The sequence below is a fragment of the Excalfactoria chinensis genome, chromosome 23 (genome assembly GCF_039878825.1).
Source record: "Excalfactoria chinensis isolate bCotChi1 chromosome 23, bCotChi1.hap2, whole genome shotgun sequence".
NCBI classification, from domain to species: Eukaryota; Metazoa; Chordata; class Aves; order Galliformes; family Phasianidae; genus Excalfactoria; species Excalfactoria chinensis.
The window spans coordinates 2,222,311-2,240,793 of NC_092847.1; the positions used below are offsets into that span (position 1 = coordinate 2,222,311).

Consider the following 18,483-nt stretch of genomic DNA (forward strand, 5'->3'; position numbering starts at 1 on the left):
AGCACTGCACTAAAACAAGCGGACTCGGTGTCAAATGGCTGAATAAAACCACATCTCGGGGCAGCACTGAGCTCCCTGCTGCGACCCACGGTGCGTCACGCCTCCCCCTCCTGCCTTGGATTTATCCTTTCAATTACCTCATCTAAAAAGAAGCAGCTAAGATCCTTCTGAAGAAGAGCTGAAACCTCTCGTTTGAGATCCCCGTGTTTCTTTCTCAGTCTTTCCCTTAAGGGTCTCCGTTTTTCTGTCACTTATCATCATCCGGAGTAATTTGGGGCTGTTAGAGAAAAGTTCATTGCTGTAATTGCAACCATATTGGTCATTAAAGTTGACAGACAGCTGCTGGAGAAGTCACTTGCTGATTCCTACCACTCAGCAGATGCCTCTCCGCGTTTGCTCAGACGTTAGCTTGAATTTATGAAATGGAAGCGAACGTGTTTTACTGTGAGGACCGAGCATTTCAATGGGGAAAGAAATTGAAGAACCCACCTGATTTATTGGCAAACACTATTTGCGTGCTCCTTCCCACCACTTAGTACTGCTGATCCGGATGCTACAGTCTCTGTCCCATGCAAGGAGAGCTGACTCGAGGAGGGACCCCTCAGCCCTTCTGCTGCCTTCCAGATGAAAACACCCTCCTGAAGACACTGAGCAAAGGTTCTGCAACCCTGCAATGAAGGACCTGAAAAAGCAGAGAGAAGGGCTGGGGAAAGCTGCAACTCCATCCCATGGCACCATGGACAGAGCTCGGTCCCACCAGCACCCATCAGCACCCATGGAGCATCCTCACCTCATCACAGCAAAGTGTTACCTGTTGCAGAAGCAGAACTGCTACAAACATAAGGAGAACAGAACACAAAGACCCCACTTACGACGTGCTTTTTGTAGTTGTTGTTGTATTTTTTTAACCAGTAAACTTTATTTATATATAACAACAGTACAAAGTGAGTCCTTGGCTTGCAAAATAGGAGTGTTTCGTATTTACAATAGGTACACAATAATATATTAGAATAATAACAAAACCCCCTTTTTTTTTCCTTGGAACGTTTTTAAATACTTAAACTTTCTTACATTATTATTATTATTTTTTATTTTCCACAGCACTTGTAAAAACAACAAAAAAGAAAAGCAAACCAGACAATCATCTTAAAAAAAAATATACATAATACAGAACTCCAGTGTGTCAAGTATAACGGGAAGGGAGGGACCAGAGGACAATAAGGTGGAATGGGTACGGATACAAATCCATTCGTTATTCCTGCCAACACACGACCCCTAGAAATGGCATTATTTACTGTAAGGAGCGGGGCAGAAAACAGAAAAACCTGTTCCACGACTGATACCTCTACATTCTATGACATGATGGGGCCTCGTTTCTGGGGATCCCAGAAGTTTTAGTACCTGTGTGTTCCCTCCCCTTTGGAGGCCCAGAGTTTGGGGCACTGTCCGTGCGATGGATGGACCCTGCAGGTGTGAGTATGACTTTACTCACTGCAGGAACATGTGTTTTGTCATTATTATATCCCACTTTTAGAAAGGAAGAAGGAGAAGGGGGTGACATGGAGACAAGAACAAGCACACAGACACTGCCGTGCCCACAGCATGGCCACAACACCTGCCACCACCTCGTGCCACCCTGTGCCAACCCATGGTGCCATGTGCTTTGAGTAGCGCCTTCCATGAGGAGAAAATCCCTTTGAGGACTTCCATCCTCTTCCACTCTAAACCCGAAGCACACCAAAACTGTGCATTCAGGGCTGCTCAGCCCAGTGGATCTGGAATGCAGCTTCTTCGCGGTGTACACCAACATCTTTAATCTCATTATTTTCCCAGCCAATGTCCAATCAAAATAAAGTCCTGCCTATGTGAGAGTAGGACAGCACAGTGGTGACGTGGGGCTCTCACCAAGGACACATCCATGGCTCTCCCAGCTCACCCAGCACACGCATCCATAGGCAGGGCAGCAGCTCCCTGCCTCATCGGCTCACAGTCTATGGCACAAACACCATTCCCAAACTGGAAGGCAGAAGATCTGTGGCATTTTAACACATCTTTGATATCAGTTACTCAGCCATCCCCAAACACTTTCTTCTTCTCTCCAGGGTACAGCCACTCATGTGTTCTCTAGCCTGCTCCACTCGGTCCATTTTGAGCTGAGCACTGGGAATGGAGAGTCACCAGCAGGGAGGAGTGGGGCTGGGTGAGGGCTGGAGGCACTGGAACATCCTGGGATTGCACTGGGGCAATGGGCAGCTCAGTGCTTTGAGCCTTGGACTGACAGCAAGGACTTGCACCGAGGTCAGCATCACACAGAACACAAAGAGCATTACGTCCTCTTGCTATTGGCTTCCACATGCCCACCCAAATTGCTGGGTACGTCAGGACGTTTTTGGTGAGGTCCATTTCAAGGCAGGGTGGATAATTTCCGCAGGACTGGGCCATTTTTAAGACAGAGTGTTGAAGGCACTGCTGTGATGGAGGTCTCTGGTGGCTCTGTGCCGGGCAGCTGTACCTGCCAACCCCACGTGTCCCAGCACCGTGTGTCCCATCCCTGATGAAAGCCCCACGGAGTCCCCAGCAGCCCAGCTGTTCTGATGCGTCCTGCCCTCCTTTAAGCATAAATCCATCCCTTATGGCACAGAGGGGACTGCACCTCTGCACGATGCTGGGTATTCCACAGCAGGGCTCCCGCAGAGACGAGCTTGCCTGTAAGTTAGACTCTGGTATATGGGCTTTTAATAAAGGCTTTCATGGTGGAGAAGCATTTGATTAGCACCTTGCTCCCCCTTGGAGTGGGTGCTTTGATAGTACATGAGCAGAAGATTAAATGGAATTATTTAAGCATTGACACCAGATAAAGAGATTCCAGAAAGTGACGTCTCCCGCTTTGATGTCAAAATACCTGAAACGAAATGAACTGGAGAACCACAACACCAACGGCCCTGCAGGAGGAAGGGGCCACAAGAGAGAGGTGAAATCATTTCATCTAAGGCAAAGTCACTGCCCCTCCTGACCAAACCTTGAGTCCATTTGCTGCAATGCAGAGGAAATGCCCTTTGGAGCTTTTCAGTTTCCTCGCCGAAGAGTAAATGAAGAGTTGGATGCAAACAGGATGATAGATTACAAGTTCTTTGCCCCAAGGGGATATGTTGCTTCATCCCATGTAATTGCCCATGAAGATCCATAATTCATGGCTACCACCACAAGTAGATGCTTGTTGGTTTATTTACAGACCACTCCTTCCAGTCAGCACTGTGCTACTTCTATGCCGTCCTCCTTCATGCCTTCATGGTGATGGACAAAGAGCTATTCCTACTGCCTTCCTTGGAAGCCACTCAGACCTCAGTACCTCGTTGTTCTGCAAAGAGTTCCTCTGGATTTCCCTGCCCTCCTCAGCTCTATGAAGCCCGGCCAGGAGACAAGGACCTGGCAGTGCAAAAAGCCTCATGGAGAGATGGGCAGAAAGCAAAATGCAGGCCAGCAGCATCCAGGTCTTTGCTTTGGGTATAGTCATATTTTATCAGTCCCACGGAAATAACTATTTAGATTAATATTTAGAAGCGTTTGCAAACCATTTTGAGTGTTGCAGAGTACCATAAGGATTCGGCGAACAGTCTGAATATGAATACTCAAAGCAATGACCACAACAACGTACAGCCTTCCTATAGCTCTCTCTGCACAGCTCTCTCAGCTCAGAGCCTCCCATCACACAGCTCAGACTGTCCTGCAGGAGGCTGACCACCAGGACTTCCTCCACACTACCAATTGAACCCAGTAAAATGCACAGAAGCAAGTGGGCTCAGCATGGCTTTCAGCAAAGGGTCGTTACAACACTGAGTTTCCTGAGAGGTTTGGATGAATGTCAGCTCCTCCTGCTGGTCCTGGGACCTCATCTCACAGCAAGAGCCACCTCACCCCTGCTGCTTACAGAAACTGCTTCTCTTTTGCTGAGCACAGCAGATCAAGGTCCAGACCACCCCACCTGGTGACTTATGGTGCATCTCCACAGCATCATGCTCAAATATCCCAAATATCCGGCGTGCTGCTCATTGGCAACTGGAGTAAAACAGCCCAGGAGGGACTCTGCTGCTGCCAGCCCCCATGGTCGATGCCACTCTCCCCATTGGGTCCAATGGCCCTGTCCTCCCTGTTTGCAACCTGCACAAATACCAGCACTTCTTATTACAGAGAGATATATTTACAGTGCTCCTTCCCCTCCTGGCACTCTACAAAGGGACACGTAAGCTTTGGTGTCTTTTAAAGAAATAACACTCACAGACTTTTTTTGCCCATCACTGGCCACAAGAAGACACGCCATTGAGCCAGTGAAGAACGGAAGGTAATGACAAGACACTTGGACAGACACACAGACAGCAGCTGGCACTGACAGTGCTGCCTATGGGCTTCCTTTTAGAGCACAGATATCTTTCCCTTCCCTAGTGGAAATGAAAGCCAAGGGCCTGCCCCACAGATGACGTCTCCTATGAGCCCGTGCTTCTCTGGTCTGCATTCAAACAAGAGAATAATAAACAGCATCTCGCCACAGCTCGGCATTTCAAGTATTGCTCACTGTAAACATTGGGTTTGGGGTTGGTTTTACTGCACGAACCACAGACAGCTCCACTCTGCTCCTGCCGTGGCTGCAAGAGCACCACACTTCAACAGGATCCTTCTGCATTCAACAGTAAATGGGATTTAAAATATATATATGTATATATATATGTATATATATATATATATAGACACTATATAAATACATAGATAAAGCTGGATTTCAAGACAAGTTGGATGATCGGATAGTTTTGCAATTCACAACAAATTCTTTCTAGTGCCTGCAAGCTACTCTGAGCTATTTCTGGATGAGTTGCTATTTTGCTTGTGTGGAGAGGTGTGCTGCAAACTTGTGCTCATATTCTTATAAGATCCCAAAAAAGGGCTGCTGTCTTCCAGGCTTTCCAGTTGGTGTAATGAGTCCATCTGCAGATCCTGAGCACATCCTCGGGGCCTGGTGAGGATGGGATCAGGACAGAACCTGGCTGCCAAGGTCACCCCTGTGGCTTTTATGGATTTTGTTCTGTTTCTTTTTCCCCCCTTTTTAACTTCCTTTTTTTTTCTTTCCCATTTTTCTTTTTCCTTCAAAAAGACCTTTAAATAAACGTTTGATTTCCTAATGTACATCAGATGATTTCCATGCGAAGCAGAAGTCGTGGAGACATCCAGACATTCCAGGTTCTGTCTTTCCATGAACACCAGAAGAAGTGATCCACCTTGACTTGACGCCGATTGCGGTGCTTTGTCTTCTTGATCTTTCCTGCCTTTTCAAACCAGATCCCATGTGAGTTTGAGCTCAGCCAGCCCCTGGGCCATCCCTGCTCCCCTTGATGAGCGTGGTTGTTGGGGTGAGCAGTGCCTTTCTGCTTGTTCTCCCTCTGAATCCCCAGGCATCCGTGCCATGCTCTTGCCCCTCGCTGTCCGTGTGCGCTGCAGCCTTCCTTCAGCTCTCAATGGACATGGCACCAATGAGTTGCTCTACTTTGTATGCCAGACGTTGCCTCCGTGCCTGTTCGTCCTGCTCCAAAGCCCCAATAAGCTGACATGGAAAGAAAAAGAAGAGAAAGAAATCAGTGAAATAGCAGAGGGTGGGCAGGACTGCAGGGTAGGAAGGTGCATTGATGTGCTTCAAGGGACAGAAAGAGTCAATGAAGAACACCAGATAGAACAGGTCCCTGTAGGATGGCATGGGAACGTTACCAGAGTACCAAAATGCCCTGTGTTTCCTTTGGGACAGTGAATGGGGCACAGTATGGCCAATGCTTTCTTAGGATGTGTAGTTTCTGAGGTTCTCCACTGATAATAAACCCCTCGGTTTCACTCTAATAGTTCTGTACTGGAATATAATTCTTCAGTAACAAATGGTGAAGCAGCACAGTGAGCACCCAGCCGTGCTCCTCTGCTTGCTGGGCTGCTCAGTGCACAGCCCTGCACCTCGGGCTCCACGTTCCTCGTCTCATTTAGCATGAAAGTTATGGGATTTTAAAATCTAATTGGAAAAAAGCTACGGCCTTGTATCACAAATGCATACATGCAATTAAACGACAAAACCCTTCTTTTTAATGGACATAATTGGAAAATAGGTTCCTCTTGCACTGAAGTGAAGGGGTGGAACAGATGGTGAGAAAACTTGGTTTCAAGTGATGCATTCATTAAAGGAGCTCACGCTGCCAGGAATTCGGTGCAAACAGGAGTGAGCAGCAATGCACCAGGGATTGGTACTATGCTGTTCCCAAAGGACAGAGACATTCAGGGGGAGTTTCACTGGGTCACGATGATTTTTTACTGCACTTAGGAGCCAGATGCACTGTGCTAAGGCTGAGGAATTGAGTTGCTCACCCAATACTTCAACTATCAGTTCTCCTGGGACAAATGCTACAGAGCAGGACCGGAGCCTCACTGTGCACAAATAGAACAGATGTGGGCAGCAGCTGTGCAAGCTAAAGACATGTTGCATTGAGGGGAATGTCCCCACATCCCCTTCCCACAGATACACACCTCCTCGCTGTACTTGCTGACGTAGGAATAGATCTCATTGAGTGCACTCAGCATGTTGAACTCAGCTGAATGCAGGCGTGACTGCTCGGCCAGGTATGCATTCATATCCTGGTCACTGATGGCTGGCAGCTTGGCAATGTCTGCATAATACCTGCAGGGACCAAAGGCTCAGTGAGGAGCAGGGAGGATAAAATATCCCCTCTTCTCCTTGTGTCTCATCACCGGGATGCTATGACTCCAACCTCTCCACCCAGCTCCTACCTCTCCACCCAGCTCTTGTAACTGGGGATGTCCTTGGCGTACAGCAGCTTGTTGGATGGGGAGTCCTTGCCCAGGCGGTGCTCAGAGGTGGAGCATGAGTCCATGAAGGTCTGAGCCACGACTGAGAGGCAAGCATCCGTGATGCTGCCTTTGTGGATGTCAAAGACAAACTGGGGGTTTTTGATCACGTTCACCCAGAAGCGGAGAGGGAGGCTGCAGGGAAAGCGAGAAACAAAGCTGGATGTTAAGAAAAGCATGAACAGATCCTTCCTGTGCTGCGTGTTCCCTCTGTGGTGGCCGAGGAGTGGGGCTGAGCCTGGGGCAGTGTGGTCACCTCTGTGCCCATCATCTGCTTTCTCCCCAAATCCCAAGGCCTTCGCAATCAAAGGGGAATTATTATTCCTTTTTTCTTTGGCTGTACAGCAGGATCAAAAAAGCAGCTGCTGCCTTCTATTACCTTTCAAGTCTCGGCTCTCTCCATCCAGCTACGCACGGAGAGCTGCAGCCTTAACTCTTACTACGCTGCAGGCCAGCAGCCTATCTATCAGGCTAACTATCAGGAACAGTGCCCTGTGGAGTCAGAGCCCATGCATGGGTCAGAGCCCCCAGCGGTGCCAGCAGAGAAACCCCATACCCCATGGGGTGCTTTCTTTGTCACTGCTTCAACAAGACTCATCTCTATTTGCCATTCAAACGTTTTTATCCTAATAACTCCTCCTGACGCCTTCAATAAATTGTTTTTTGCTCCCTGCTGCCTTAGCAGGGAATGCAGCTTTTGCAGATGAGGTGATTAGAGGCTTTTAAAGCCATGAGGGACTTGGGGGAATGCGCAAAGTCTTCAGGGAACAACTATTTGTTGTGGGTTTTTTTTTGGTGTTGTTTTCTTCCCCCCCTTCTCTTGCAGAGGTAAATTTCCAACCCACAGAGCTTTTAATCCTAAAATAACGGCAGAGCAGAACTGTAATAGCTCCATTGTTTGGGGAAGGCAGCAGTGCTGGTGGAAGAGTCTGCATGGCTCCGTGCTGCACTGGGGCTACAGCATCGTGTTGCTCCGACCTTTCCCACAGCTCTCCCATCTCTTTTTTCCCCCCCCATGACAACAGCCAGGTCTCACCAATTGCTCTTCCACGTGTGCCTCACATCCGTGTCGTGGATGCCGTGCTTATCCGCCTGCTCATCCAAGAAGTCAAACATGTACTTGATGGCCAAGGGGAGCGCGCTGCCGCGGTGCACCGTGCTGAACAACGTCTCAAAGAGGTCATCCACAAACTTCTGCAGCGTGCCCTGATGGGAGCAGCAGGCAGCTTTTGTTGTTTGGGTATGGGATTGCTTTTGTTTTGTGTGTGTGTGTGGGGATATTTTGGGATACGCCTGCCTGGTGGTTGCTAATTTGGGCTTGATGTTAGAAACTGCTGTTGCATAAGTACTCCAATTTAAACAGCTCAGTTTGGAAACTGGGCTTGCACAGCTGACAAGGGGGAAACGTTCATAAACTTGGGGGTTAAATCTGAGGGTTGGAACTGGGTGATCTTTGAGGTCCCTTCCAACCCAAGCAACTCAATGATTCTATGTAAACGAACCCCTGGGGCATGATAAGGGGGTGAGGATCCCCAGTGACCACACGGACAGCCCTTCTTGGGCATCTCCCATGCAAGCTTAGCACACCATTTACCTTTGTAGCCAGCAGCCTCGTCAGGTAGATCTCAGACACCATCTTGCTGCCTCGGTCCCCCTCCTTCTGGTCGCCATGGTCGTGGTTTTTCACCAGGTGCCAGACTTTGACGCCGCTCTCCAGGTCTGGGGTGATCATGGGGGCTCGGGAGCGCAGGCTGTCGGGGCTGCCGGTGTAGCGGAAGGTGGAATCTGAGTGTGGGAGGAGAGGGCACACTCAATGTAATGCCTCCTTCCATCTGCCTGCCTCTGCTTGGGGATGGCACTGCTCTTCTTAATGCCTGGATCTACCCTTAATGGCATGGAGATCAAGAAGGGATGAAGGACATGGAACTTCCCAAGCAATGCGCTGCCCTGGATGCCATCCTCTTCGAGCCAAGAAGAGGTGCTAACAGCTTGGTGAGGCCAACATCAGCCACACACTGCTGATTTTCATACTCTCACTGAATTCCTTTGTTCTGTGGGAAGCTCGTGTGTTTTCCCAAGTTGAGCCTTCAGTTTGCTGCTCGCCCTTCCCAGCAAGAGGAAGGAGATCAATCATAAATCAGCCAGGGGAAGTGTGCAGCTCATTACAAAACTAGCTAGATTTTCATCCCTGATTAGGGCTTAGATAAATGAGTACTCCAACTGATATAATTAAGGAGACAGACAGGGGGACGGCGAGGGAAGCATCTAGTAATTCTATTTTTAAGCATAGCTCTGTGCTGATATATAATGGCGAAAGTAAATAAGTATCTCATTTAAATTCTGCCGGCGCAATTAGAAGTATTAATCTTAACGTGAGGAATGATAATTCATATTGGTGGCTCACAAAGGCTTTTTCACGTGGCAGAGATCGATGAGCCCTCAGGACTCTGTGGTGTGACCTGGCCTTGGTTTTCCCATCTCCTTGCAGAGCCAATGCGCTGGGCTCCAGTTGTGTTGTGCTGCAGAAGCGTTCTGGACCACAAAGGCTGATTAAGGGCTCTCCTGCAATAAGGATGCCCAGTTTGTTGTTTGGGGAGCTATAACCAGGACAGGGAGATGGGTTTGCCAGGAGCCCCCTCTTCTGTAGAAAGCTTTGCCCGATGCAAGATAATGAGAGATCAGCGCGCTAGAGATTTTGCCACCACCGCCTTTTATGAAAGTATATTATTACCATTATTGTGGATTTAGTGCTATAAATGCACACCTGGCACCTAGCAGGCTCATTTATTCAGACCGTGGAGTCTTTAGGGACCATCTGCAAAGTGCCTTAACCATGCTATTATGCAAATAACCTGATTCCCAGGAGAGCGAATCTTAGCGCATCAAGTTCACACTGCTCTTCCCATTTCTGACCCATTAGCTGAGATGTCGGGATCCTCCTCTTAGAGGAAGAATAGATGAAGGAATTGTTATTTTTCCCCCTCCCCTGCAGCCCTGCTTACAAGGAGAACACAGTCTGCTCTGCAGACAGGTGCTGTGCTTGATGGCTGGACTTGACCTCAGAGGCCTTTACCAACCCTAATGATTCTATGGTTCCATGTGCAGCACCCTCTGAGCCAAAAGCCATTCCCAGGGCTTTCCCCAGACCCACATTCCAAGGGCTTCTCATGATGTGTTGCTCCCGATTCTTTCTACTGATTCCTTTCAAGTGTTGCCCCAACACCCACCAGGACACATCCTTGTTTAAAGCAGCTCTGCTCCTCACCGTATCTGCTGATGGACGTGCGGGAGATGCTGGCAGAGGCAGGGATGTTATAGGAGGAGGTCTGCTTGGGGACAAGAGCCACAACGGAGCGGTCTGATACCTGGGAAGGGGAGAGAGAAGAGGTGAGTCAGGCAATGCAGACAACAGAAACGCTCAGGGCTCAGGTTGGCACAGAGCTGACAACACAGTGCTTGGCTCCTTGGGTGAAGGAGAAAGGTCTTGTTGGTAGACCTGGGCTTCTGGTGCTGAGCCCAGTGCTGTATCAGACCCTTAGAAACAGAGACCAGAGGAAAGCAGGGATAAATCAAGGGATGGATTGAAGATGGCTTTGGTCATTCTGATTTAAGATTGAGTTTTATGCATGGAAAAAAAACCCGAGAATCTCGAGAATTGTTGCGATCCAATTAAAGTAACAATGCAGAGGGAATAAAACAGCCGTGATAATGTTACGGGCCATAAAACATTCCTATTAAACCATTTTTTATTTTAACTATTTTTATGAACTTTACAAGTTTGATTTACGGCCCAGCATGTCACACAGCCATCTTTCAGGGGTATTAAATCGTCCATCCCTCTGCTGCACCAGAGAGGGAATTAAATGCTGGGAAGTCCAACCATAAATGAACATTAGTGCTAACAAGGTTTGGTTATGGCAGACTTTAGTAGCCATGTTTAATTTTATCCTCCCTATAAATCCAACAGCCACTGGGTGTTTCTTAACACATTTCTGTTAATTAAGGACCTGTGGGTCTCATGGGAATCTCTGCACCCAGCACTGCTTGCAGCACAGCTCCTGCACTAAGGCCTTGCCATTAAACCCCAGCTTCAGAAATACCCCGATTCTTCCTTCCACCAAGCTGGAAACGTGCTGCACAAAATGCCTTCAGGAGAGGAAAGATGGAGCTGTGCTGCCACCCCGGTGCCACCTCCCAGCAAGATGCAGCCCCAGCAGCTCCATGGCCACATCCTCATTTCTGCATGTTCCTTCCCTCTCTGCTTCTAATTTGTCACTTAAAGCAGTTTGCTAATCTCTCAGCCCTTCCAGGCTCCCAGTGCCTGACAGGTACTCATGCTTTGCTGCCTCCTAGTTAACCCTGCACGAGCCACTGTAAATCATTCAATATTAAATGCAGGGTTTCATTTTTCTTCAGTAGAGCCACACAGGGTGGGATTAACCCATGGAGTTTAATAAGCACGAACCAAAAGGACACTGCACAAACGTTAACACAACGTGGCTCAAAAGCTCCAGAGACTTCAGCAAAGCACTACACCTATTTAACCTATACACCCATTATAGGAATGAAGAAATAAAGCAGCAGGCCTACAGCTTTATTCTATAAAGTGGTTCAAAAATATTATAGAAGGTGAAAATACCCTTTTAAATCCATCCTGGCTTTGGCATCCCATGAACAGTACATTTTACCAATGGATGGTGGGTTGTTTTTGTTCTTTACCACCTTAAACACGTAGAAAATGAAATATGTGTGCATATAAATCCAGATATCGTCCCTCCAGCTCCTTCCTACAGTCCAAAGCACAGATGTGTTGTATGCCATTCGTCCTTCCCTGCTGCCCTACAGCCCTCCATGCTCTGTGCCATGCACTTTCTGCACCCAAACACTGAAGCAATCAGAGAGCAGAGCCGGAGGCGGCGCTGATTTTATACCCCCTCCTAAGCATTGCCTTTTGCCTGACGTGTTTGTTTTAATGCGCAGCCCTGGAGCATCTGTATTTCTGATACCTCATCAAAACATTTATTGCTGGAACAGGAAAAAAATAAAATAAAATAAAATGGTAGAAATACCAAAAGGGGGGAAAAAAAATAAAATACAAATCACTGCTGTTTGCTTTTGGCATAAGCTCTGCCTCGGCGAGATTCCTGTTTGCAGTGCAGAGAACTTGGCTTTGTTTCATGGCTGAAACAGCTCCATTCGGGCTGCACGGAGCTGTGGCCAGAGCCATGTGTGACTGCTGCCTATTTAGGCACTTGGCAGCAAACTTCTACTTTGTTCCAGAGCAAAGCTGACACTCGAGTGGCAGGAATAGCTGCGGTGCCGTGAGCTCTGTCAGGGTTTTGTTTATTTTAAGGGCAAACTTATGGCTTGGATTTCCCACAGGCACCAAAATGCAGACAGACCCTCCCTCAGCACCCAGCTCACATCAGAACATGGAATTTCACTGGTGACTTCCTCAGCTGACTTCCAAAGCCCATGAAACCACATAGCCTCGCTGCTTATCTGCATGCTGGATAATCCCCCATGACTGCTCTTAACTCTGATGTTAAAAACACCAGAATTCATCTCCCATGGCACTGTAAGGTAACCTGGATATACAGACCTTCAGGATTGGTTTATATGGTGTTGGTAGCAGGAACCCTGTGAGCTGACTTGGAAGGCTCTAGGATTTGGAAGGCAGAATCCCCTTTCCTTTCCCTGCTGTCCTCTGCTCCGTGCCCTCCTACAGGCTCAGCCTCGTTCTGTCACACGAGCACAGCTAGCAGCTTTAATTTAGCCAATTTTCAACCCTGCTAGGTTCTTTAAGATCCACGTCAAGGTTGCTTTCCTGTCTAATGCAGAAGCACATTGAACCGCTCAGGTTTAGCATGCAAATGTGACCTCTCCATCTGCCTGGAAACTAAATGTCTGCCTTTCTGTTCCTTCATCATGGCAGCTTTCTGGGAGCTGCCTGCCCAGGCCTGCTCTCACCTGGTAGTGCAGCAAGGTGTTCAGACGCTTCCAGTCGCCTTCAATCTTGGTGGTGATGTCTTCATCCTGTAGCACCACGCGCGCGATGCGGCCCTGCCGCCACTCTGCAAGCCAAAAGCAATGGATGCATTGGTCAGAGTGGGGATATCAGAGTGGGGATATGGGCTCATCCACTTGGCTAACCCAAAGAGCCTACAGGAAAGCTCAATAGCTTAAGAGAGACACCCAGAGGTGGCATTAAGCCCCTACCCAAGTCCATGTCAACAGCTCTCGGTCGCTGGGAATAGGGGACGTTCTTGTACACCGCATCGAGGATCTTCTCTTTGACCTGGGTGATGGTATCACAGTTCAGCACTTTCACGGGGATCTCTGGACTGTTCTCATTGTCTGGATTGACGCAGTTCAGGATCTGGGAGGAAAGGAGAAGCACAGCATTCCCTTAAGGGCTTCACACAGAAGCAGAACAACAAAAACATGGTTTAGTGGTGATGGATTGATGGTTGGATTGGATGGCCTTAGTGGCCTTTTCCAACCTTAATGACCTTATTAGAATAAGTGTCTGCACAACAAGCAGCCCTCACGGTAAAACCCTGCACCTCTATTCGCATCATTGCTGTTGCATATGTCTAAATAAATAACCAAGATAGGAGTCCTAGTATGTTGATCTTCCTTTGCTAGAGGGAGGACAGGGGTCAGATAGGATACTGGTACCTATAACTTGGGCATAACCTCAAGCTGCCAGCTAGGGACACTCCTCACTGGACTTTACTGCATTGCCAACACCAGTTCTCATTGCAGTGCCCAAGGGTCAGCATGGCTTGTGCCCAATGGGGAGGACAGCAGCAACCCAGCTCTCCCCCAGCACTCACTCACCAAGGTCTTGTACTCAATCTGCTGCCGGATCAGCTTGTCCTCACTGAGAGAATAGCGAGCTTCCCCTGTGATGGCATCAATTGGGCCCTTCTCCATCTGCTGCTTGATGGCACAGTACAGCATGAACAGTGGCTCTCCGGCACATTCCTGCACAAGGAGACCAGCAGCAAAATCAACCCAGGGGTGAAAATGCAGCTCCACCAGGGCTGCTGGCCCACAGACAGATCTTGCACATGATTAATTGCAGCAGAGGCACAGCCCCATTGCCTTAATCATTAGCACATGTGCGATCGGGCTCAGCCCCCAGCAGCTCTGGCAGAGTACAGCCAAAACTGTTGCTTGATGGTTGTTGTGCTTGGCTCGGTAAAGCCCTACTGAACCTATAGGGCTGTAAAATGGGAATCTGAGATCTTGATCTCACTGTTCACTCTCACAAAGTGAACTCTGGGGGGGCTTCCAAAACCAAAGTTAAACTGTAAAACTATGGAAGTGCAGGCATGGAAGTGCTAAAAGAGGTGTGAGCCCTCCAGAGGGGCACAGTCTGAAGTACTCTGGAGGACACAGCCGGGTGACACATGATGCAGCCAAAGGCCAGGGAACATTAAACAAAAGGGCAGAAATCCTTATCCCAAAGGGAGCCCTTCTGGCAGTACTCAAGGAAAGCAACAGAAACTTGATTGCACGGGGTTGTTTTCAAGCTCAGGTTTGGCCCATGCAGGTGGGAGAGCAAAGCAGCCGTGCTCCTCTCCATCCCTCCTTACCTTAAGAAACTTGTGGAGGAGGAAGGCAAACCAATTAGTCAGCATCTTCTCAGCCACCGACTCTGTTCTAGGAAAGCCAAGAGGAGGAGAGGCACATTACCAACAAAACCAAGTCCTTACAAAAAAAACAACCTTGGGAAACAGGAATGGCTGGAGCCAAGAGGAGCATCACCAGCAACACCATTGCTCAGCACAGCTCCCAGTACATGCAGGCAGCTCGTCCCCAGCTGACAGCCCATCAGAGCCCTAACAGGGGACAGAGAGCCTGGGGGCACTCAGCTCTGTGCACGTGGTGCAAATTACAGCCTGGTGCGGTAAATGACTGGGATTTGCACTGGGTTGGCAATCAGGGACAGCAGAGTGACAATGGCAGGAAAATTGCAGCTTTATCCCCGGTCCCACCCAGCGTCCTCTCCCCACATTGTGCCCAAGATTATCTTTAATTTCAATACAATAGCTCCTAATGATAGCTTTTAACGCTGCCTCTGCAGGACCCGGGGACTCTCCTTCAAGCACAGTGCAGTTCCTTGTCCTGGGATAGGGACACTGAGCCTCCAGTGTTGCTGCTGGTGCAGTATTGCACAGGTACAGCAAAGCTCTGTGGGTCCCATCCTGCTCCCGACCCATTTCCCATTGACGTTATCTATCATCTCTGAGGATCACAACGTCTGCCAGGAATTTGTGAAAACGGCTGCAGATCCCCCCAAAGAATTCCAGCCTGAATTGATTTTAACGGCCTAAAAACTCATCCTGCAGATTGACATGCTTGGAGCTGGCCTGTTTCAATCACTTCCACTGCCCAATTAAGGAGGAGCACCAGCAGCATGTTGCTGTGCCAGCCAGCCACAAGCCACAGCAAAAGCAGAGGCAGGGATGAAGCCAAGGAAAGGATTAAAACACAGAGATTGAAAGCCACGCATTCGGGATTTTGGGGTGAATACTGATCTAATAAACTGCTTTGTTAATAGAATATTAGCCTAATAATTGGCCAGGGTGCTGATTAGCACTACTAACAAGCTCCAGTTCCAGCTGGGTGCTTGTGGGATGGCTCTGGTGCCCTGCTCTGGCACTGGGAAGCAAGCAAAGCTAAACAAAAAGAGCCCAGAGAACCCCAAAATCAATATGTATTCTAATCATTTTCCCTGCTGTATCTGGATCTCTCAGCTGCTGCCTGCTGTCTGTGCCAGGAACCAGAGCTGCCATTTGATTTAATGTCAGCTTTTTTTTTTTGCTGTCTCCCATGAGGGGTCATAGCAGAGGAAAACGAGAGGGGAAAAATGAAGGAGGAAGAGAGGGAGAAGTGAGCACTGATTGGCAATGACTGCCACCAGAGAGCCCAGTAAATAAAAGCACGCAGCGCCTCGCTTTGTGGCTGTTTGTTGACGATTAAGGAGCAGGGCGAGAACACGCAAATTAAAAGCAAATTTGTGCTTTCTGCATTCATTTGGTTTCCCTGTGCCAGCCGGCGGGTTTAGGAGGAGACTTCTCAGAGCTAACCCACAAGAAATGGCTGTGAATAGAGCCGTCCTGCTGCCACTGCAGTGCTGTCTCCTATCTGGGGATGGGTGAGAGGGGAGGGCACGGCACCCAATGCCATCCCTGTATTAGTGGGGCACTGCAAAGAGCCACGAGGGATGGCTGAGGCTGAAGGTGCCTTCCCAGCGACGCGCCAAACCACGGGGGAAATTAAGACGGCTTCCTTTCCCGAGATGAGTTATTGCCTCTGCAAACACAGCCAGACTTAAAGCAATTTCCTGTCAAGTATATTCATTATGGCTGGAGGAATCCCTGCGTTATTCCTGGGGCTGTGAAATCATCCCGTTTCACTTGTGCGCCTGCACCAGCAAGGTGCCAATGGGGCACCAAGGGCAGCCACGCAATGGGACATGGGACAGCAACAGCTGATGACACGAGCAGGGTCTGGATGAGCATCCTGCCCTTTCCTGCTGGCTCCCCCAACCCAACGGCTCTCTTTCCCCATCTGGCTTTTAACCACCATCAAGAAGAGCAACCAGCAGTGCCAGCCCTCCCGCTACCTGCGCAGCAGCAGCTTGGGATGGTTCTTGTTCTCCAGGTTCTTCTCGATGAGGTCAGACAGCAGCTGCTTCAGCACATCCGTGGCATATTCCAGCCGGCCCTGCAGCCCCGTCATGATGAGCGAGGCCACATTGCCCCGGTCCCGCATGGAGAAGCTGCGCTGCATCTCCAGCGTACGGATGAAAGTCAGCAGGAAGACTTTGTTGTTGATCAGCTGAGCAAAGAGCTTCAGGGCCTTCTCCACGCTCTGCTGCCCGTTCCCTTGGACCTGTGGCAGAGAGAAGCCATCAGGAGGGAAGAAGGCACCACGTGTGTAGGACCCTTTGGTTTCACACCAAGCTGATGGGACCCACAGCACTGACCAAAAGCAATGTAGAGTGGGGTGATGACAAAGGGGTGATGCTGCTGTCCCACCCCATGCACTGGGGGCACTTCACTGCCCTGGGCTGCACTCTACTGCCAACAGCCCTACAAACAATGGGTAATTTTGCTTGTTCTCCACTAAAAACGGCACTCTTAAAAGTAAATGAAATACCAGCTTTGATTATGGCTGTATTATGGGACAAGCATAAAAAAAAACACAAGGCTTTCAGCCAGTTCCAGACTCAAATAATTCATTACAAATGGATGAGCAGCGTTAAGCTTCTCTTTACCAAACATCTTGGAGAATTATGCATTGGTTTTCCTGATGTTACATAATCAAGCAACTGTGTAATTGGCAACACATTTATCACTTCTGCAGTACTATTTTTCATGCCAGAAAATAAACCCTAATATGAAGAACTCATATTTATTTGCTAGAGTTTATATGGTGATGGCAGCAGCAAACAGTGGGTGGGACTGGGAAACTCAGGGCGTGGAGATACTGGCCCAAAGGCAGCAACTGGTGGCCCCTTGGGAAGGAGCCAGATTTAGTGGATGAGTATTGAAGAGTCTTTCAATGAGTGCACAGAGCATTGGGACCTCAGTAAGGCCCTGAGAGAGGAAGGAGGGCACTCACTGACAGCACAGCCAGAGGCAGCCCATGCCTAGGCACTATGCTTGCCCTCCTGTGGGCATGCCATGGAACAGCAGCAGGAGGATGCTTGGGCTGAGGAGCATCGAAAAGGACACCAGGAATTCATCCAGCATCATTTGCTGCTGGCCTAGAGCAAAACCCAAACCAGTATCCAAACTGGAGGAGAGGAACCAAGCAGCGTGTGATGAAGTTATAACACCAAGCTCTTGGCTACAATGAGCTCGGGGCTCACCCTGCTGGCCCAATGGTTCCTAACAGGGCTGGGGGAGGAGATCACTGCCCACCCGTTACCTCCAGCTCCCGCAGCACAGGGTGGTCCTCAATGCCAGGGAAGAGGACCCTCATGGCATATGTCCTGTAGTCAAGGTATGGGATGCCAGAGCGGTCCAGGTCACTGGTTAACTCATTGATGTCCGTCTGCAGCTCTGCAAAAGCTGTTTGGGGAGAAAAGAAGAAAGAGAAATGTAATGCAACGTGGGCTCAGAGCAGCATGCAGCTGTGGGTACAGAGCAGAGCCTGCACGGAGCTCATGCAGACCCTCACCCTTGCTGGGAGTGAGCATGCTGCAGAGAACAGATGCCAGGAACAAAAAGATGCTTACGAATTTGTATGCAGTTCACACCTGTGTCTGTGAACCTAAGACACCTTTAAAGAGGCTGCAGATAGAGATGAGGATCTCTTTTCATAACCTGGTGCCTCCCTTCTTCTCCTTTCTTCTCCTACCAACTGTTGCCAAAGTAATCAAACCCGATGCAGATCAAATCCAAGCAGAATCCAAGCTCAGGGAGGAACTGCTTCTTCCTCTCAGAACCTCAGTGTGGATGTCAGGGTGCTATTTGTGGCCCTGTGCTCATTCTGCAAAGCATAACCATTGGCTCAGGAAGGCCTCTGCACCGCCCCCAGACAAAGTGCACCCATACCAAAGCAAATGGCATC

The 18,483-nt window shown here is 49.1% G+C and overlaps 1 protein-coding gene across 2 annotated transcripts in view; it reads right to left on the reverse strand.

Moving 5' to 3' along the window:
- Positions 1-892: 892 nt before the first annotated feature.
- Positions 893-18,483, reverse strand: part of PLXNA2 (plexin A2) — a 95,480-nt gene continuing 77,889 nt past the window's right edge. For both annotated transcript variants that reach the window (XM_072355756.1, XM_072355755.1), the window contains exons 21-32: positions 17,839-17,981; positions 16,529-16,797; positions 14,493-14,559; positions 13,732-13,878; positions 13,108-13,267; positions 12,859-12,962; positions 10,154-10,253; positions 8,483-8,673; positions 7,925-8,094; positions 6,811-7,023; positions 6,550-6,700; positions 893-5,590 (exon numbers count right to left, since the gene is read on the reverse strand). In XM_072355756.1, coding sequence (XP_072211857.1) covers positions 5,495-5,590; positions 6,550-6,700; positions 6,811-7,023; positions 7,925-8,094; positions 8,483-8,673; positions 10,154-10,253; positions 12,859-12,962; positions 13,108-13,267; positions 13,732-13,878; positions 14,493-14,559; positions 16,529-16,797; positions 17,839-17,981 — 1,811 coding nt within the window. In that variant the 3' untranslated portion in view covers positions 893-5,494. The remainder of the gene's footprint in view (positions 5,591-6,549; positions 6,701-6,810; positions 7,024-7,924; positions 8,095-8,482; positions 8,674-10,153; positions 10,254-12,858; positions 12,963-13,107; positions 13,268-13,731; positions 13,879-14,492; positions 14,560-16,528; positions 16,798-17,838; positions 17,982-18,483) is intronic.